The 22,287-nt window shown below is 43.6% G+C and overlaps 1 protein-coding gene across 1 annotated transcript in view; it reads left to right on the top strand.

Moving 5' to 3' along the window:
- Positions 1–22,287, top strand: part of LOC115221421 (HAUS augmin-like complex subunit 5) — a 35,819-nt gene extending 13,532 nt beyond the window's left edge. Inside the window, exons 9-18 of the mRNA XM_029791602.2 lie at positions 902–1,084; positions 1,688–1,766; positions 4,415–4,572; positions 8,075–8,237; positions 10,280–10,360; positions 12,648–12,793; positions 14,429–14,543; positions 17,582–17,723; positions 18,145–18,277; positions 22,135–22,287. Coding sequence (XP_029647462.1) covers positions 902–1,084; positions 1,688–1,766; positions 4,415–4,572; positions 8,075–8,237; positions 10,280–10,360; positions 12,648–12,793; positions 14,429–14,543; positions 17,582–17,723; positions 18,145–18,277; positions 22,135–22,264 — 1,330 coding nt within the window. The 3' untranslated portion in view covers positions 22,265–22,287. The remainder of the gene's footprint in view (positions 1–901; positions 1,085–1,687; positions 1,767–4,414; positions 4,573–8,074; positions 8,238–10,279; positions 10,361–12,647; positions 12,794–14,428; positions 14,544–17,581; positions 17,724–18,144; positions 18,278–22,134) is intronic.

Below are 22,287 nucleotides of genomic sequence, written 5' to 3'. Positions count from 1 at the left end.
ACATGTTTCAGTCATTTGACTGCGGCCATGCTGGAGCACCGCCTTTAGCCGAGCTAATCGACCCCGGGACTTATTCTTTTGTAAGCCCAGTACTTATTCTATCGGTCTCTTTTGCCGAACCGCTAAGTGACGGGGACGTAAACACACCAGCATCGGTTGTCAAGCAATGCTAGGGGGACAAACACAGACACACAAACACACACACACATACATATATATATATATACATATATACGACGGGCTTCTTTCAGTTTCCGTCTACCAAATCCACTCACAAGGCATTGGTCAGCCTGAGGCTATAGCAGAAGACACTTGCCCAAGATGTCACGCAGTGGGACTGAACCCGGAACCATGTGGTTGGTTAGCAAGCTACATACCACACAGCCACTCCTGCGGACTTTCCATTGGGTTTCCACTTTGTGGTTTCCGTGTTGCACTCAAAATCACGAGATCGTGGTTTCAGTTCCTAGACTAGGTGGCGCTTTGCATTCTTGAGCAAGACACTTCACCTCACGTTGCTCTGCAATCACTTTGACACCTGACGTTCACCTGTTCAGGAGGGAATTACCTATTGTACAGCTCATTCATTCAATCACTATAAACAAATCATTTGTGTGGTTGACCAGAAAGAAATTGCCGAACCATTTTTTTCAGACTCCAGGAGACTACCATCAACCCCCAAATGTCAATAAATTTTTCTTTGGAAAAAGAAACTTGAGTGACATCAAGTAGACTTGAACCCACAATCGCTGAGTATGTTGCCCACCCAGCTCTTTATCCACTCAACCAATAATTAAACTTTGTGAAATATTTCTTTTTGCTTTTTCTTTTTTGTTTTTTCTTTCATTGTTTTTTTTTAAATTCTTTTTTTCTTTTTTCACTTTCGCATTTGTTGTCTCAGTCGGAACCAAGATGATGAGGAGATATTACAGAGGAACTGGCAGGAAACGGTGGAATCAACCATGGGGAAGTTCCCTGCAAGCAGCATTATGGAAACTCTGATAAATATGACAAATGAAGCGAGTTGCAGTTTGGGCCAGAAAACCACAGAATTAAATTTTGAAGCAGAACTTTCAAAATTAAAGTAGGATTATTATTATTATTGTTGTTATTATTGTTATTATTATTATTATTATTATTATTATTAGTAGTAGTAGTATAGTGAACTGGCAGAATTGTTAGCATGCTAGATGAAATACTTTCTGGTAGTTTGCGCGGCGAGCTGGCAGAAACGTTAGGACATCGGGCGAAATGCTTAGTGGTATTTCCTTTGCTGTTACGTTGTGAGTTCAAATTCCGCCGAGGTTGACTTTGCTTTTCATTCTTTTGAAGTCGATAAACTAAGCACCAGGCGAGCGTTGAGGTTTATGTAGTCAGGTGCCCCTCCCTATGAAATTTCAGACTGTGTGCCTATATTAGAAAGAATTATTATTATTATTCTTATATAATTTTGGCTGGCAGAATCGTTAGCATGCTGGGCAAAATGTTTCATAGCATTTCAGTTGTCTCTCCGTACTAGGTTCAAATTCCACCGAGGTCAGCTTTGTCTTTCATCCTTTCAGGGGTCAATAAAATGTGTATCAGTTGTGCACTGGGGTTGATGTAACCGACTTTAGCCCCTTTCCTGAAATTGTTGGCCTCGTGCCAAAAACCTGAAACCATTATGTAATTTTATGTTGTTTTGCAGGAAAAAATATGAAGACCAGACATCAAACGGTTCCACTCCAAACCAAATTCTCCAGCAGAATGTCGATCAACAGATATTGGTAAGTTCTTCAGAAAATAATCTCCTTAGTAAAGTGTGTGGTTGTTGTAGGAGGTGATTTAAAGGAAAGCAATGGGGACCAAGTAAACTTTATAAGGTTTACTGATCTTGGGCCTAATATAAGCACACAATCTGAAACAGGGGCCCAAGACTAGTAAACCTTATAAAGTTTACTTGGTTCCCATTGCTGAAACAGGGGCCCAAGACCAGTAAACCTTACAAAGTTTACTTGGTTCCCATTGCTTTCCCTTTTGTATTTTTTACCTCTTATTTTTACCCATAACCCTTTAGCACAGAGGTTTTCAACCAGGGTTCCGCCAGTACAGTCCAGGGGTTCCGCAAGAAGTTACAAAACTGCTAAAATCGGCAGTAATTTTTAATTCTCCTGTGCAGATATGTGTGCATAAAACTATTAAATTATTGCACAGGGGTTCCTCGAGCCAGTGGAATGTTTCCTTGGGGTTCCGCTCCAGCAAAAAGTTTGAAAAGCACTGCTTTAGCATTTGAACTAGCCATATCTGGCCCAAATATGCTTAGACAGGCCGGATCTGGCTTCTTCCACCTACCCTACAAAGTCATTCTAAAATTAAACAATCATAGGTGTAGGAGTGGCTGTGTGGTAAGTAGCTTGCTTACCAACCACATAGTCCTGGGTTCAGTCCCACTGCATGGCACCTTGGGCAAGTGCCTTCTACTATAGCCTCGGACCGACCAAAGCCTTGTGAGTGGATTTGGTAGACGGAAACTGAAAGAAGCCCGTCATATATATATATGTATGTGTGTGTATATGTTTGTGTGTCTGTGTTTGTCCCCCCAACATCGCTTGACAACCGATGCTGGTGTGTTTATGTCCCCGTCACTTAGCAGTTCAGCAAAAGAGATCGATAGAATAAGTACTGGGCTTACAAAAGAATAAGTCCCGAGATCGAGTTGCTCGATTAAAGGCGGTGCTCCAGCATGGCCGCAGTCAAATGGCTGAAACAAGTAAAAGTGTAAAAGAGAGAGAGAGAGTATACCTTTGAAATCTCAAAGCTACAAGATAACACCTGAGGAATTCAGAAGAATGCGAACGAAAAAGCATTATGTTCAGAATAAATCTGAACGCTGAAAGGATTTAACCATCTCCATCTCATCTCTGATGATTTTACGTTCAGGACTCCGTTTTCCTCCATCAATTAGATTACCTAAGTAACACCAATGGTTAGTTACTTCCAGCCAGCCTTCCAAATAATTCAAAGAATTCATAGGCGCAGGAGTGGCTGTGTGGTAAGTAGCTTGCTACCAACCACATGGTTTCGGGTTCAGTCCCACTGCATGGCATCTTGGGCAAGTGTCTTCTGCTATAGCCCCATACCGACCAAAGCCTTGTGAATGAATTTGGTAGACGGAAACTGAAAGAAGACTGTCGTATATATCATCATCATCATCATCGTTTAACGTCCGTTCTCCATGCTAGCATGGGTTGGACGGTTCGACTGGGGATCTGGGAAGCCAGAAGGCTGCACCAGGCCCAGTCTGATCTGGCAGTGTTTCTACAGCTGGATGCCCTTCCTAACGCCAACCACTCCATGAGTGTAGTGGGTGCTTTTTACGTCCCACCTACACAGGTGCCAGGCGAGGTTGGCAACGGCCACGATCGGATTGGTGCATTTTACATGCCACCGGCACGGAAGCCAGTTGAGGCGGCGCTGGCATTGGCCATGATTCGGATGGTGCAAAAGAGACCGATAGAATAAGTACTGGGCTTACAAAGAATAAGTCCCGGGGTCGATTTGCTCGACTAAAGGCGGTGCTCCAGCATGGCTGCAGTCAAATGACTGAAACAAGTAAAGAGAGTAAAGAGTAAGGTACTCATATTAATTCTCATGTACTGGTGGCATGTAAAAAGCCCCTTTCGAGGGTTGGGCTGACCAAAGCCTTGTGAGTAGATTTGGTAGTTGGAAAGTGAAAGAAGCCCATCGTATATATATCTTTATATATATATATATGTGTGTGTGTTTGTCTCCCATCACTACTTCACAACCGGTGTTGGTGTGTTTACGTCCTGTAACTTAGTGGTTCTGCAAAAGAGACTAATAGAATTAGTACTAGGCTTAAAGCAAAGTAACTCCTGGGGTCGACTTGTTTGACTAAAACCCTTCAAGGCCGTGCTCCAGCATGGCCGCAGTCAAATAACTGAAACAATTAAAAAAAAGACAATATATATTCATGTAATATATTCTTTTATTCTTTTACTTGTTTCAGTCATTTGATTGCGGCCATGCTGGAGCACCGTCTTCCATCGAGCGAATCGACCCCAGGACTTTTTCTTTGTAAGCCTAGTACTTACTCTATCGGTCTCTCTTGCTGAACCGCTAAGTTACGGGGATGTAAACACACCAACGTTGGTTGTCAAGCAATGTTGAGGGACAAATACTCACACACACACACACATTTATGTGATGGGCTTCTTTCAGTTTCTGCCTCCCAAATCCACTCACAAGGCATTGGTCGGCCTGAGGCTATAGTGGAAGACACTTGCCCAATGTGCCATGCAGTGGGACTGAACCCGGAACCATGCGGTTGGGAAGCAAGCTACTTACCACACAGCCACTCCTGCGCCTTATATATAAAAACAGTAAGGTTTTTTTTATTTTTGTTTTTTTTTAGGAAAGCCAGAAATCTCACATAATGAAGGACATCAACACGAAGAATCTTCAGACCCAGAACCAGAAAGATAAACTTCAAGTGGAAGAGATGCTCAAAGTGGCCAACGCCCTTCTGCAGGAGATCCTTGAGGATGATCCACAAAAGATGTCGATGGCTAAGTAAGCAATCTTCAGGCTTCTTGAAGCTCTTTCTATTTTCATTCTATTTACCATTTTCATTTCTTTTCTTTTGTGATGTAGAAACATCTCCATCATCATCACCACCATCATGATCATTGGGAATCATTCAGGGACACGGTTCATTCCATCGCCCTTCAAACTCTAGGCCAAGTTACGAGGAACCACCAGGACTGGTTCGACAAAAACGACCAGGAAATCCAAAAGCTCCTGGAAGAGAAACGCCGTCTGCTGCGGGCCCACCAAAATGACACCACCTGCACGGCAAAGAAGGCTGGTTTCAACAACGTTCGCAGCACAGTCCAGGCAAAACTCCGCCTCATGCAAGACGCATGGTTAAGTGCCAAGGCGGATGAGATTCAGGGATACGCAGACAAACATGACACCAAGAAAAAATTGTCATTATCATCATCATTGTCTTACTGTCCACTTTCCCATGATGTCATGGAGTGGGCTACATTTGTGGAGGAGGGTTTTTTCAATAGCTGGACTGAGCTTTCTGTTGCCATCCTGTTGCCAAGACTTGTTTCCATGGAAGACTGGAAACAAACGACACTGCTTGTATGACAGTGAAGCTTTTTTACAGCTATCACACACAAGGTCAAGACATGGAGACACAAATACACTCACACACACACACACACACATGCATTTTTATATATGCATGTATTTGTGATGTATATATATATATATATATATATATATATACATATATATATATACTCTTTTACTCTCTCTTTTACTCTTTTACTTGTTTCAGTCATTTGACTGCGGTCATGCTGGAGCACCGCCTTTAATTGAGCAACTCAACCCCGGGACTTATTCTTTGTAAGCCCAGTACTTATTCTATCAGTCTCTTTTGCTGAACCACTAAGTGACAGGGACATAAACACACCAGCATCGGTTGTCAAGCAACGCTAGGGGGACAAACACTGACATACATACATACACGCACACACACACACACACATATATATATATATACATATATATCAGAATCGAAATCGATCAATGGAAATTGCGGATGTGCTACCAGTGCCGGTGGCATGTCGAAACTCTGCTTGTGAAGACCCATTGAGGCAAGTGAGGATCAGAATCGAAATCGATCAATGGAAATCGATCAATGGAAATTGCAGATGTGTTACCAGTGCCGGTGGCATGTAAGAGAACTTTCCGTTTCGCGACCGTTGCCAGCACCGCCCCGTTTCGTGTCCGTTGCCAGCCTCGCCTGGCCCTCGTGCCGGTTGGCACATAAAAAGCACCATCCGTTCGTGGCCGTTTGCCAGCTCTGTCTGGCACCAGTGCGGGTGGCACGTAAAAAGCACCCACTACACTCACGGAGTGGTTGGCGTTAGGAAGGGCATCCAGCCGTAGAAACACTGCCAGATTTGACTGGGCCTGATGAAGCCTTCTGGCTTCACAGACCCCAGTAGAACCGTCCAACCCATGCTAGCATGGAAAACGGACGCTAAATGATGATGATGATGATGATGATATGACGGGCTTCTTTCAGTTTCCGTCTACCAAATCCACTCACAAGGCTGTGGTCGACCCGAGACTATAGTAGAAGACACTTGCCCAAGGTGCCACGCAGTGCGACTGAACCCGGAACCATGTGGTTGGTAAACAAGCTACTTACCACACAGCCACTCCTATGCCTATATAGTTGGGATTTACTCAAAGACAAGTGTATAAACAACAAACAGATGTATTAGTTTAACGTTTGGGAAGTGAGAAAGTCTTTTACATTTTGAGCCTATGCTCTTCGACAGAAAGGAACACAGAAATAAGCAGAGAGAGGAAATAGAAAAAGGTTTAGTGGCTAGCGATCTCTCTCTCTCTCTCTCTCTATGTATGTATATATATATATATATATATATTATATATATATAAATATATATATCCATGATAGATCGTTAGCCACTACACACATTTTTTTTCTCTCCTTGTTTTTTCTGTGTCTCTTTCTGTAGAAGAGCGCACGCTCAAAACGTAAAAGACTTTTTCTATTCCTGAGCGTTATACTAATGCATCTGTTTGTTTTGTACACCACCTGTCTTTGTCTTTTGTTTTTTTTGTAAACACTCCCTATATATATATATATATATATATACACACACACATATATATTTATATATATATATATATATGGGGTGGTTGGCATTAGGAAGGGCATCCAGCCGTAGAAACATTGCCAGATCAGACTGGACCTGGTGCAGCCTTCTGGCTTCCCAGACCCCAGTTGCACCGTCCAAACCATGCTAGCATGGAAAGCGGATGCTAAACGATGATATATATATATATTATATATATATATATATATATCACAATCAAGGAACGGCCATAATAGGCCATTCACCCACTAGAAATAACAGCCAAAAAGCTTCAACCGCTTTTTGGCTGTTATTTCTAGTGGGTGAATGGCCTATTATGGCCGTTCCTTGATTGTGATATTGAACTTAAAAATGGTTTATGACTATTTAATTTTTTCCCACTAGGCCGCTGGGGGCAAAGGAATTCTACAAAATTTTTTGCCTCCCTATATTGATTAATATATATATATATATATATATATATACGAGAAAGAAGCAACAAGAATGGATTGGTTTTAGTACAATTGTTTCATACAAAGACAGGCTTTATTACAAGTTGCAAAAATTGCAGCAGATAAAAGTGTCCCGTACTCATCAGCTAAAATACATTTGAGTTCTCTAGACATCTTAGTGTGTGAGGTTATACTCATGAGATATTGGAGATAGTTCCATTAGAGGCAGATATATATATATATATATATATATATATATATATAGGAATACATACATGTATACACAAATACATACATGTTGGTGCTGGTGCGACATAAAAAAGCACCCAGTACACCCTGTAAAGTGGTTTGGGTTACAAAGGGCCGTCCAGCCATAGAAATTCGTGCCCAAAACCAGATAATTGGAGCCTGTCTTACCAGCTCGTGTCAAGATGTCCAACTCATGCCAGCATGGGAAATGGACAGATGATGATGATGATGATGGTGGTGAAGGCGCAGGAGTGGCTGTGTGGTAAGTAGCTTGCTAACCAGCCACATGGTTCCGGGTTCAGTCCCACTGCGTGGCATCTTGGGCAAGTGTCTTCTGCTATAGCCCCGGGCCGACCAATGCCTTGTGAGTGGATTTGGTAGACGGAAACTGAAAGAAGCCTGTCGTATATATGTATATATATATGTGTGTGCGTGTATGTTTGTGTGTCTGTGTTTGTCCCCCTAGCATTGCTTGACAACCGATGCTGGTGTGTTTACGTCCCCGTCACTTAGCGGTTCGGCAAAAGAGACCGATAGAATAAGTACTGGGCTTACAAAGAATAAGTCCCGGGGTCGATTTGCTCAACTAAAAGGCGGTGCTCCAGCATGGCCGCAGTCAAATGACTGAAACAAGTAAAAGAGTGTCATTCAGTATGTTATTCTTTTTTGCCCTTCTCTGTTACAATTTAGGGACCTGTTGCAGAGAGAAGTCCAAGCTGCTGGTCTTGAGGCCTCCATGAGTTGCCTTGAGAAAGAAACCTGCCGACTGAGAGAGGAACTTCTGAAAGGAGACGGAGAAAAGAAGCTCCTGGAGAAGAAACAGGAACGGATCGAGAACATGCAAACGTTAATTGTGAGTTGCCCCTTTTAATCCTTGGTTTCATGGTTTCATACAACTGACCACTGGTCACTTGCTGTGTTATTTTGGTGTGTTTCCGGTAGATGGAAGAGAAAATAAATTCAAATTTTTGTCTTTTCTTCCCTTCGTCCCACAGCCACGTGGCCAAATTTCAGTTAACTGGACATCATCATCATTGTCGTCATCATTGTCATCACTACAATCATCATAACCTCGTCATCAACACCACCACCACCATCATTGCCTTCATCACCACCACCATCATCATCGCCATCATCACCATCATCACCACTACCACCACCACCATCATCACCACTACCACCACCACCATCATCACCACTACCACCACCACCACCACCACCACCACCACATCACAACCACCTCCATCATCACCATCATCACCACTACCACCACCACCACTGTTACCACCACCACTGTTACCACCACCATCATCACCAACACCAACACCATTACCATCACTACCATAATCATCACCATCATCACCACTACCACCACCACCATTGTTACCACCATCATCACCACCACCACCACTATCACAACCACCACCATCATCACCACCACCGTTACCACCACCATCATCACCACCATCGTCATTGCCTTCATCATCACTACAATCATCATCGCCATCATCATCATCACCACCATCGCCATCATTTAATATCTGCATGATTTGGATGGTTTGACAGAATCCGATGGCTCATACGATACCACCAAGCTCCAGTGTCTACTTCGACATGGTTTCCTACTTTGGCTGGATGCCCTTCCTAATATGCCAGCCCCCTTTGCAGAGTGTGCTCTGGGTGCATTCTATGTGGCACCAATGCTGATAAGGTGGCCACAATACTACTCGCAATACCAGAGGGCGCACACTCTCCTACCCTGATGTAATCTCCAGGGATACAGGCATCCAGCAACAGGACCTCCGTAATGCCATGATGGACCGTGAAGTCTGGCGTAGCATGGTAAATTCCATTGTCTCGACCACGGTCGAACGATGATGATGAAGGTGGCCACACAGCTTGCAAGACTAAAATCCCCCCTTCAACCGAGTAGGGCCATAGTAGAGAGAGGGAGGCAGCTTTATGCTGGGTGCCGAAAGGTTTGAGCGTGAAGGAAGGGGTCAGAACAGATTTCTAGCTGCAGAAGAGATTCCCGGCTGTTTGCATTGTAGAAGAGTGGGTGAGAGTAACCAGGGTGGAGCTGGGAAGGGAGCTGTGGAGATGCCTGGCTTAGTGGCTAGGGTGTTGAACTCGTGATTGTAAGGTTGTGGTTTCGATTCCTGGACCGGGCGATGCATTGTGTTCTTGAGCAAAACAGTTCAGGCGCAGGATGGCTGTGTGGTAAGTAGCTTGCTTACCAACCACATTGTTCCGGGTTCAGTCCCACTGCGTGGCACCTTGGGCAAGTGTCTTCTGCTATAGCCTCGGGCCGACCAAAGCCTTGTGAGTGGATTTGGTAGACGGAAACTGGAAGAAGCCCGTCGTATATATGTATATATATATATGTGTATGTTTGTGTGTCTGTGTTTATCCCCCTAGCATTGCTTGACAACCGATGCTGGTGTGTTTATGTCCCCGTCACTTAGTGGTTTGGCAAAAGAGACCGATAGAATAAGTACTGGGCTTACAAAAGAATAGGTCCCGGGGTCGAGTTGCTCGATTAAAGGCGGTGCTCCAGCATGGCCACAGTCAAATGACTGAAACAAGTAAAAGAGTAAAAGAGAGTATTTCATGTTGCTCCAGTCCACTTAGCTGGCAAAAATGTGTAACACTGCGATGGACTGGCGTCCCATCCAGGTGGGGAATTTCTGCGCCACTGACACCAGGAAACCGGCCCTTATGAGACTGGCATGGCTCGAGAAGGAACATATAGGAAGGGAGATAAAAGTTGGTTGGGGTAAAGTGTCAGGGTGGGACCTGGGGAAAAAGTAGGAAGTATGGCTGCATCGGGGCAGCATCAGTGTTTCTTCAAACAGTCATAATTATTGATCTTGTCTTTTTTTTTTTTCTTTTCAGCAAAAGAAAAGTGATCTGATTCAAGAACTCCATGAAGATTTCTACTCATCCAAGAGCGAGCTAGATAACGGCCATATTCAGGTAATCATCATCTCACCTGAATTTCTTTGCATTTTTTTTATAAAATAGGAATTTTTAAATATCAACCTGAGCCGACTGAAAACAATACCTCTGCCTTAGCAAAGGCCTGGCCCCTGTACCGGTGGCACATAAAAAGCACCATCCGATCATGGCTGTTTGCCAGCCTCGTCTGGCACCTGTGCAGGTGGCACATAAAAAGCACCCACTACACTCTCGGAGTGGTTGGCGTTAAGAAGGGCATCCAGCCGTAGAAACATTGCCAGATCAGACTGGGCTTGGTGCAGCCTTCCGGCTTCCCAGACCCCAGTTGAACTGTTCAACCCATGCTAGCATGGAAAGCGGACGTTAAACGATGATGATGAGCATCATAGCCATGTGTTGAAAGGGATTCTTTGGGGTTTGAATAATTCACCTCTGGAAACATGGGTGTTTCGTTCAACAACCTTAAACAACTCTTATTCAGCGACCTTTTGAGCGGGATGGGTTACTCGACCTGAAGAAAATTCAAACTGGGCCCCACCTGCAAGGTCATGTGCTGTTTATCTTGATATGAGATCACTAAGTCGTGCACATATGGTTGTGATGCATGTGCTTGGTGTACCCTTATCAGACGGTTAGTCATGATGGGTATACTGGGCTTCGTATAATTGTACCCCTGTGTCACTTTGATGGCATGCACTGCTCTCTCACTCAATAATAATAATAATAATAATAACAATAATTTCAAATTTTGGCACAAGGCCAGCAATTTCAGGACAAGGGTAAGTCAATTACATTGATCCCCAGTATTCAACTGGTACCTGTTTTGGTGACCCTGAAAGGATAAAAGGTGAAGTCAGCTTCGGCAGAACTTGAACTTGGAATGTAAGGACAAGCAAAATGCTGCTAAGCATGTGTTAACGATTCTGCAAGCTTGCAACAACAACAATGTTATTATTATCATTATTATTATTATTATTATCATCGTTATTATTAAGGTGGCAAGCTAGCAAAATCATTAGCATTCTGGGTGGAATACTTAATGGTATTTTGCCTGTGGCTACATTCTGAGTTCAAATTCTGCCGAAGTTGACTTTGCCTTTCATCCTTTCAGGGTCGATAAATTAAGTACCAGTTGCGTACTGGGGTCAATGTAATCAACCCATTCCCTCCCACCAAAATTGCTGCTCTTATGGCAAAATTTGAAACCATTATTACTGTGCTTCGTCTGCCGTTAAGTTCTGAGTTCAAATTCCGCCGAGGTCGACTTTGCCTTTCATCTTTTCGGGGTTGATAAATTAAGTACCAGTTACGCACTGGGGTCGATGTAATCGACTTAATCCGTTTGTCTGTCCTTGTTTGTCCCCTCTGTGTTTAGCCCCTTGTGGGTAGTAAAAAAAAAAATTATTATTATTATTGAGTGAGAGAGCAGTGCATGCCATGAAAGTGACACTGGGATAAAATATACGAAGCCCAGTATACCCATCAGGATCAGAGAGGCACATACTGTCAACCACTAAGGGACATGCTCAACTGGTTAAGGACAAGCAACTGACAAACAAATCTGTGGTATTGAGCAGAATATTTGCTGTAGCCCATCTTTTATACTAAGACAAAACTATGTACATGATAACACTTCCAATCAGTTAAGATCAGAAGCCATGAGAGCCACTGCCTGGTACTGTATCAGGGCATTTATTATTATGCAATCGGCTTACACCCTCCCCCCAAATTACTGTCCATGTGTGCCAAAATTTGAAGCTAATGTAGGTAAAAGCTGTGAGCGTTGGGCCTCACGGAGGCAGTGACTGAGACCTTTGAAGTGTCTTTTGAATGTTGGGCCCCATGGAGCTAATGATTGAGACCTTTGAATTGTCTTTTGAGTGTTCGGTCTCACAGAGGCAATGATGGAGATCTTCAAAGCACCTTTTGAATGTTGGTCCTCATGGAGCCAATGATTGAGACCTTTGAAGTGTCTTTTGAGTGCTGGCCTCACAGAGGTAATGATGGAGACCTTTGGCATTATGTTGTCCTTGAGAAGAGGACTCATCAAGCCAAGTAAAATCGCAGTTGTGGCAGATACCGGGGTCATGCAAATGGCACCCGTGCCGGCAACACTTTTGGAGTGATTGGTGTTAGGAAGGGCATCCAGCCGTAGAAACCATGTCCAAATCAGACTGGAGTCTGGTGCAGCCTTCTAGCTTGCCACACCTGGTCAGACCATCCAACCATGCCAGCATGGACAACAGATATTAAATGATGATGATGATGATATATTTATCTGCTGTTTATATTTTTCTACTTCCAGATGGTAAACTTTGTTAAAGAGAAACTTGTCCCCCACAAGGAATCTGTTCGACATTTTGAGGGGGACCTTAAAAATGTGGTCACAGATGAAGTAACCAAATTTCTTGATGCTTCATTGCCTCATCTGATGACGGTTGATGTCAATGGGTAAGTTAAGATGTAATACCTTGGTTGCATGTCAATGGTTGATTGTACGAGTGGTAGGGGGTCACTTTGGTCTCATACCATTGATGCTGATTGAAATCAATGGAAATTGTAGCTGAGATACGTGCCGGTGGCACGTAAGAGAACCATCCGAACGTGGCCGTTGCCAGCGCCACCCTGACTGGTCTCCGTGTCGGTGGCACGTAAAAAGCACCATCCATTCGTGGCCGTTTGCCAGCCTCGTCTGGCCCCCGTGCCGGTGGCACGTAAACAGCACCATCCGATCGTGGTCGTTTGCCAGCCTCGTCTGGCACCTGTGCAGGTGGCACATGAAAAGCACCCACTACACTCTCGGAGTGGTTGGCGTTAGGAAGGGCATCCAGTTCTTTTGTACAGGGCTTTATTTTATCGACCCCAGAAGGAGACGCAGACGTCACTTGTAGTCGAACTCGGTACATAATTTCCCAGCACAAGACACTGTCAAATATTTGTCCAAGTCTGTAATATTTCTCTCAGCCCTTCTCCTAGGGTGGTTGTCTGCTGTTACGTTCTGAGTTCAAATTCTGCTGAGGTCGACTTTGCCTTTCATCCTTTCGGGGGTCGATAAATTAAGTACCAGTTACGCACTGGGGTCGATGTAATCGACTTAATCCGTTTGTCTGCCCTTGTTTGTCCCCTCTGTGTTTAACCCCTTGTAGGTAATAAAGAAATAGGTATTTTATATTATCGATCACAGAAGGAAAAAAGGTAGATTCGGTCCCACTTGGGTTCGAACTCCGATTATAAAGAACCACAAGAAGTGCTGCAACATATTTTGTGGATTCGGCGCACCAGCGATGCCCCGAATCCACCGCCTTTTGCAGATTCTCTGAACAACATTCACGTCCGTGTCTTTTCTATTGCGAAAGCTAGGCTGTAGGGTTTGATGAGGGCAGTCGTAGTAAAACTGTGGCCTGAGAGTTTTTCTAAAGTGCGGGCCCGCTTGATGACGAGCTATTATCCCATGTGTCCAACTTCTCAAAAAGGTTGCCCGTGGCTGGATTAGAGGAAGGTTCATCGGCTATTTTTATGAAAACCTTACAACAAACCTTCCTGGCTCGCAGAAGTTTACTTACCGAAGGGAAACAACTCTGGTTTCTTTACCGTTATATGCATTTCGTTGTTATCTCCCTTCTGTTTTTTTAATTTCTAGTCCTGATTGTGTTATTGATGTGAGTGTTTCTTGCGGCTCAGTTTAGTCCCAGGAGGGGTTAGTGTTAGTGAACTTAACGCCGTAGACGTTCCAACCATGACCATTCCATGTTTATTTGGTGTGTTTAGTGCTAAATGAACAAAGTCGCCCTTCCATTTTTAAGACGATTGTTTTTAGCAAGTTGAAACTTTTTCGCTCCTGTTGTTGTTGTTGCTGCTGCTGCTGGTGTGTGTTCTTGTCGAACCGTCTAACCCATGCCAGCACGGAAAAAAAGGACGTTAAATGATGATGACGTACACATTGCGTGTGTATGTATGTATGTGTGTGTGTGTGTGTATATATATATGTATGTAATATATGTATGTATGTATATATACACACAAGCATGGATACAGTAACAATAAATTCACTGGGCTGTTGTTTTAAACTACGTTTAATATTTTCAGATGTAAAATCCCCAGGACCGAATTGTCTATAAACCAGCTGAATCCAGATTTTGTACTCAACTCCGAGAACTGTCTCCGAGGAATACTTAGAGCAGTAGACTTCCCGATGTTTAAGGTGAGTTCCATGTGGATTACCAAAACCAAGGGATAATCCTTTAAGCCTTTGGTATTCAAGTTATTCTGTCAATTCTAATGTTTATTTATTCACATCATTTTGATTTAATCCTGCATTATCCCATAACTGTGGAGGCGCAATGGCCCAGTGGTTAGGGCAGCGGACTCGCGGTCGTAGGATCGTGGTTTCAATTCCCAGACCGGGCGTTGTGAGTGTTTATTGAGTGAAAATGCCTAAAGTTCCACGAGGCTCCGGCAGGGGGTGGTGGTGATCCCTGCTGTACTATTTCACCACAACTTTCTCTCACTCTTATTTCCTGTTTCTGTTGTACCTGTACTTCAAAGGGGCCGGCCTTGTCACTCTCTGTGTCACGCTGAATATCCCTGAGAACTACGTTAAGGGTACACGTGTCTGTGGAGTGCTCAGCCACTTACACGTTAATTTCACGAGCAGGCTGTTCCGTTGATCGGATCAACCGGAAACCTCGTCGTCATAACCGACGGAGTGCTTCCATTCCAATACTATAACTTCGAGGTTCCAGTGGTGTGATTGTTTAACTCTTTAGATTTAAAACCAGCTACAGCCAGCTAAATCTGCCCACATCCAGCCACATCTGGCCAATACGTTCTGCCTGTTTTACGTTCAGGCAGGTCAAATTTAGCCTCTCACACCAACCCTGCAATATCAGGTCCACCTGACTGGCTCTCGCGCGGCTGTGGCACGTAAGAGGCACTAACAGATTGTGACTGATGCCAGTGCCGCCTTACTGGTTCCTGTGCTGGTGGCATGTAAAAAGTGCCCACTACACTCTTGGAGTGGTTGGCATTAGGAAGGGCATCCAGTTGTAGAAACTCTGCAAGATCAGATTGGTGCATGGCGCAGCAGCTGGCTCTCCAGACCTTAGTCAAATTGTCCAACCCATGCCAGCATGGGAAACAGACGTTAATCGATGATGATGATTATGATGATTTTTATATATATATATATATATATAAACATATATATGACACGCATATATAATACATACAGCTGCACATAAATTAAGAGTTACCTTATCAGAATCTTGAAGCCGCAAGATAATGCAGGATTAATTCTGTGTGAATCATCATCATCGTTTAATATCCGCTTCTCATGCTGGCAAGGGTTGGACCAGGCTCCAATCTGCACCAGGCTCCAATCTGCACCAGGCTCCAATCTGATCTGGCAGTGTTTCTACAGCTGGATGTCCTTCCTAATGCCAACCACTCTGAGAGTGTATTGGGTGCCTTTTATGTGCGACTGGCACTGAAGCTGGTGCCACGTAAGAAACACTGATGCTTTTTACATGGCACCAGTAACAGTGATTTGATGCGGCACCAACATCAGTGCTTTTTCTGTGGCCCCAGTACCAGATGCTGGCATCGCATGAAAAACACTGGTGCCATGTAAAGAACGTTGGTGCTTGTGTCATGTAAAAAAGCAGCCAGTTAACTCTATAAAGACATCCCTCCATGAAGCCCAGCATCACTAAGTCTCATCCAACTCATACCAGCATGGAAAAGCGGATTTAAAAACGATGTTCTCGTTAATGTAATTGCCATCCCTTCATCATTGCCCTTGATGTTGTCGCTATGGTTTCCATATTTCCACATCACTGTATCACACAGAAAGCATGCCAAGACAAACAAATGGTGCCAAATGTGACCCCCGGGCCTCACCAGTTCCTGACAGACTGTCCAACATGGAAAAACGAACGTTATATGATGATAATATAATATAATGAAATTATTGTATACAGTGCTCAGGTGCACCACAACTTGTCAGAAAGTGCATATAAAGCATATGCAGTAATGTACAAATGTCTGGGAAGCGAACAATGTATGAGTCAGATACATGCTTGTGTGTGTATGGAGGGGAGAAAATCAGGTGTAGTGTTGGCGAATCTCAGAAAGCATGGAAGTTTTGAAGGATGCAGTGCTCCGACAACTAACAACCGATGCTGGCAGTTTGTTCCATGCTTCAGCGTGTGTATAGAGGGGAGAAAATCAGGTGTAGTGTTGGTGAATCTCTCAGGAAGCATGGAAGTTTTGAAGGATGCAGTGCTCCGACAACTAACAACTGATGCCGGCAGTTTGTTCCATGCTTCAGCAACTCTCAACGTGAAAAAATGTTTCCTGAAGTCATGGGAGCTGTGCTGTTTTCTGACTTTGTAAATATGTCCACGGGTGTTAGACGGGTGGAGTTTGAAAAGGTGCTCAGAGTTATTGTTTGTAAGATGGTTGATAATTTTATGGGTGTCTGCCAAGTCAGCTGCCAGATGTAGGAGTTTCAATGTGTCCATGCCCAGGGAAGTAAGGCGTTCAGAATATGGCAAATGCCTGATGGAGGTTATTCTTTTGGTTGCACGTCACTGAACAGCTTCCAGACGATTGATATCCTGGGCAAGATAGGGGTTCCAGACCGGTGATGCAAATTCCAGGTGAGGTCTTACCATAGCTATATAAAGCCGCAGATATCTTCATGTACATATTTACAGAATGGTATTAACAAATGGTTAATGCATTTCATGGATGACAACTAAATATGGTTATGAATCACAAAAGTACTTTTAAAATTTCAGAGTTAAAAAAATAAAAATGGGAAAAAGAATTCATGCTGGAATATGAGTGTGTGTGTGTGTGTGTAGGTGTGTGTGTGGTGTGTAGGTGTGTGTGTGTGTGTAGGTGTACTTGTGTGTGTGTGTGTGTGTTTGTGTGTATGCATTTATATATCTGTATTATAAGTGCATATACAAATATATATACATCAATATGTGTATATACATATATACATTTTTGTAAAGATACATATATAGATAGATAGATAGATAGATAGATGGATAGATACAGATATACATATATATATATATATATATATTTTATTTTATTTGTTATTTATGTATTGGTTTATGTCTATCACTGTTTGAGTTGCATAATAGAGGTTTTATCTCTAATATGATGGTGATGGTGGTGATTTATTAAGTAAAAAGCTATGTGCAGTTTGTACTTTGTTTATTTTAGGCCCCAGAGCATATACTGGCTCACATCAGCCAATTGAAAGCGAACATTATGAAGAACCAGTTGATCCAAAACCTTGCCACCGATGCAACCTCGAATCAGTCGGATTCTGGAAACGAAGTGGAAATCATTGAGAAACTCGAAGGTAATTCGCATTTTGATTTTTCCTCGTATCTTTTACTCGTTTCAGTCAGGTGTGCGGCTCTCTAACTTACTGGCTCCAGCTCAAACTGTCAAACCCATGCCAGCTTGGAAAATGGACATTAAATGATAATGGTGGTGGTGGTGATGATGGAATTGACCCTATGCCCCCAGTACCAAATATTTTGGCCTGGTACTTTTTGTATCGATCTCTTTTGCTGAACTGCTGAGCTACAATGACATAAACAAACTAACACCTGTTGTCAAACTGGCAGGGAGGAAACACACACAAATCTTTAGGTGTATATATGCATACATACATACATACACACACACACACACACACACACACACACACATACATTGACGAGCCTGTCCATATTCTTATCTCTGTTTTGAGTGCGTCTTCTCTGTCTTTGTCTCAGAACTCTTTGAAATGCTGAACCAAAGCGAACATGAAATCCAGACCTCAATACACCAGAATCTAAAGCAGAACCTGAAGAAAGTTGTGTCAGACATCAATTCCCTGTCAGTGCTGAAGCGCCGAATCGAAGAATGGTAAGAGGCTGACCGTTCTTGATGTTTCTCTTTTCATTGCTAAATTCCTCCTTGTTCTTCATTCGCTCATTCTTTACCATTCCTGCAGTGTGTAGAACCATGGAAAAACTCCCAAATATGTAATGATGATGATGTTACTCTGTGTGTATATATATATACACACACACACACACACATATATATATATATATCTCTTCTCTCTATATATAAACGGCAGTTTGTCTGTGTGTGTTTCTGTGTGTCTGTTTGCTTGTACCCTCACCCTGACCACGGCTTTCAACCGATTCTGATGAAACTTGACACACACATAGCCCAATGTCATAATTCAAAACTAACGCAGCGAAAATTTTGAAAAGTTCCCCCAGTTCTGAAAAAATCGATAAATTCGACATGGGGTCGAGAATCAGAAACACAAACCACAGACTGTCTAGGAGACGCAACTCGACCTTTTTAACTAAAAAAAATTTATCATCATTTTTTTCCATTTTTTGGCTATAACTCTCTAAAAATGCTTTTTAGTTATTTCCCTTACAAACCCGAGCAACGCCGGGTGATACTGCTAGTATATATATATAATAAGCCTGAATAATAAGCAAGAATAGCCTGGGCAAAGTTTAGGGAGCTCTTACCTCTGCTGGTGACTAAAGGCCTCTCGCTCAGAGTAAAAGGCAGACTGTATGATGCGTGTGTACGAACAGCCATGCTACATGGCAGCGAAACATGGGCCGTGACTGCTGAGGACATGCGTAAGCTCGTGAGGAATGAAGCCAGTATGCTCCGATGGATGTGTATGTCAGTGTACATACTCGACAGAGCGTTAGCACCTTGAGAGAAATGTTGTACCTAAGAAGCATCAGTTGTGGTGTGCAAGAGAGACGATTGCGCTGGTATGGTCATGTGGCGAGAATGGATGAAGATAGGTGTGTGAGAAAGTGCCAATCCCTAGCAGTTGAGGGAACCCGTGGAAGAGGTAGACCCAGGAAAACCTGGGATGAGGTGGTGAAGCACGACCTTCGAACTTTAGGCCTCACTGAGGAAATGACCAGAGACCGAGACCTTTGGAAATATTCTGTACGTGAGAAGACCAGGCAGGACAAGTGAGCCCAGCCCACTTATGAATGCCTTTCCTCCCTTGGACACAAAGACCGGTTGAGGCAAGCGAAGTCGATATAGAATCTCATCCGACGACAGACACCCATGCCAACCCCCCATGCTTGCGAAGACATGTTGGGGCAAGCGAAACCGAATTGAACCAGCCAGGATCCCTGGCCTGGTGGTACGTAAAAAGCACTATCCGACTCGTGGCCGTGGCACGTAAAATACTCCAATGCGACCGTACGACAGCACACCATGCCAACCCCCTTTGCTTGTGAAGACATGTTGGGGCAAGCGAAATCGAAATCGAATTGAACCAGCCAGGATCCCTGGTCTGGTGGTACGTAAAAAGCACTATCCGACTCGTGGCCGTGGCACGTAAAATACTCCAATGCGGCCGTACGACAGGCACCCTTGCCAACCCCCTTTGCTTGTGAAGACATGTTGGGGCAAGCGAAATCGAAATCGAATTGAACCAGCCAGGATCCCTGGTCTGGTGGTACGTAAAAAGCACTATCCGACTCGTGGCCGATGCCAGCACCGCCGCTCGACTGGCTTCCGTGCCGGTGGCACATAAAATACACCAATCTGACCGTGGCCGTTGCCAGCCCCGCCTGGCACCTGTGCAGGTGGCACGTAAAAAGCACCCACTACACTCACGGAGTGGTTGGCGTTAGGAAGGGCATCCAGCTGTAGAAACATTGCCAAATTAGACTGGAGCCTGGTGCAGCCTTCTGGCTTCCCAGAACCCCGGTCGAACCGTCCAACCCATGCTAGCATGGAGAACGGACGTTAAACGACGATGATGATGATGATGAATAAATAAATAAATAAAATAATAATAAAAATATATATATATATATTTAAAATTTATAAGTTTAATTTATTAATTTAAATATTTTAATTGGATTTTTATATTTTATATTTTTCATATTTTTTAATTAATTTTATTTCTATGTATTGGCTTATGATTTTCACTGTTTGATTTGCCTAATAGTGGTTTTATCTCTAATTTAATATAATATAATATAATATATATATATATATAATATATATATATATATATATGGCACGTAAAAAGCACCATCCGAATCGTGGCTGATGCCAGTGCCGCCTCGGCTGGCTTCCGTGCCGGTGGCACGTAAAATGCACCTATCCGATTGTGGCCGTTGCCAGCCTCGCCTGGCACCTGTGCCGGTGGGACGTAAAAAGCACCCACTACACTCACGGAGTGGTTGGCGTTAGGAAGGGCATCCAGCCGTAGAAACACTGCCAGATCAGACTGGAGCCTGGTGCAGCCTTCTGGCCTCCCAGATCCCCGGTCGAACTGTCCAACCCATGCTAGCATGGAGAACGGACGTTAAACGATGATGATGATGTTTGTATGTGTGAGTGTGTAAGTACCGGTGCCAGTGCCGCATAAAAGGCACTCGTGCTGGCTCCATGTAGAAGGCACCTGTGCCGGTGTCATGTAAAGAGCACCTGGTACATTTTGTAAAGTGGCTGGTGTTAGGAAGGGCGTGCAACCAACCAGATGACTGTGCAGCCCTTCAGCCTGCCAGCCCTTCAGCCTGTCCAATCATGCCAGCATGGAAAAATGGATGTTAAATGATGAGGATGATTATGATATATATATGTTTTTTTTCATGCCATAAGTATTTGTTAACTTTGGAGAGAAAGTGAAATAATTCTTTTCGTTGGAATAATGGGTCTCGAAGCGCATAAAGCTATAAACAATAGCATATAAATATGTAAATATTGGGTGGCCTCTGACTTTTTAAACTCAGTATGGCTATTATTCATAGCTTTATTTGCTTCGAGATCTAGTATTCCAGTGTGTGTGTGTGTGTGTGTGTATATATATATATATATATATATATATATATATATACATACACACAATCATACAGTGTATGTATGTGTGTGACATGTATTTATGTATGTGTATATATAATGTATATATTGGCGTTAGGAAGGGCATCCAGCTGTAGAAACACTGCCAGATCTGACTGGGCCTGACGAAGCCTTCCAGCTTCACAGACCCCAGTTGACCCGTCCAACCCATGCTAGCATGGAAAGCGGACGCTAAACGATGATGATGATGATGATATTTCTTTATTGTCCACAAGGGGCTAAACATAGAGGGGACAAATAAGGAAAGACAAAGGGATTAAGTCGGTTACATTGACCCCAGTGCAAAACTGGTACTTTATTTATCGACCCCGAAAGGATGAAAGGGTCGATAAATAAAGTACCAGTTTCGCACTGAGGTCGATGTAACTGACTTAATCCCTTTGTCTTTCCTTATTTGTCCCCTCTATGTTTAGCCCCTTGTGGGCAATAAAGAAATATATATAAGTGTTGGGCCTCATGCAGGCAATAACCAAGACTTTTGGCATTTTGTCGTGCTTGAGAGGAAGACCCATCAAGCCAAGCAAAATCGCAGTCGTGGCAGATACCAGTGTCACGCATATGGCACCTGTGTTGGTGGCACATAAATGCACTCCAGTATCGAGCAAGTGGCACCCATGCCGGTGTCACGTAAAAGCACCCATTACACATTTGGAGTGGTTGGTGTTAGGAAGGTCCTCCAGCCATGGGAAACCATGGCAAATCGGACTGGAGTCTGGTGCAGCCTTCCAGCTTACCTGCCCCGGTCAAACTGACCAACCCATGCCAGCATGGACAACGGACGTTAAATGATGATGACAATTATGATGATGATGTGCATACATTTTTTTTTTGTTTTCTGTCTTCCACAGGGAAACGCAGCCTGCTCAACATGCCGTGCCATGGGTTAAAGTAAACGGCTCAACGTTTGACCAGTGGATGGAACGATGGAAAGTGGCCGTGGCACAACTCCGCCAATATCAAGTTGCAGATCTCTGTTGATTCTCCCAGCTGCTTCCTCCTCC

Source organism: Octopus sinensis, linkage group LG18 (assembly GCF_006345805.1).
Source record: "Octopus sinensis linkage group LG18, ASM634580v1, whole genome shotgun sequence".
Lineage (NCBI taxonomy): Eukaryota > Metazoa > Mollusca > Cephalopoda > Octopoda > Octopodidae > Octopus > Octopus sinensis.
The sequence above is the reverse complement of the archived record's forward strand: the minus strand, read 5'-3'. Positions and strand labels throughout refer to the sequence as shown.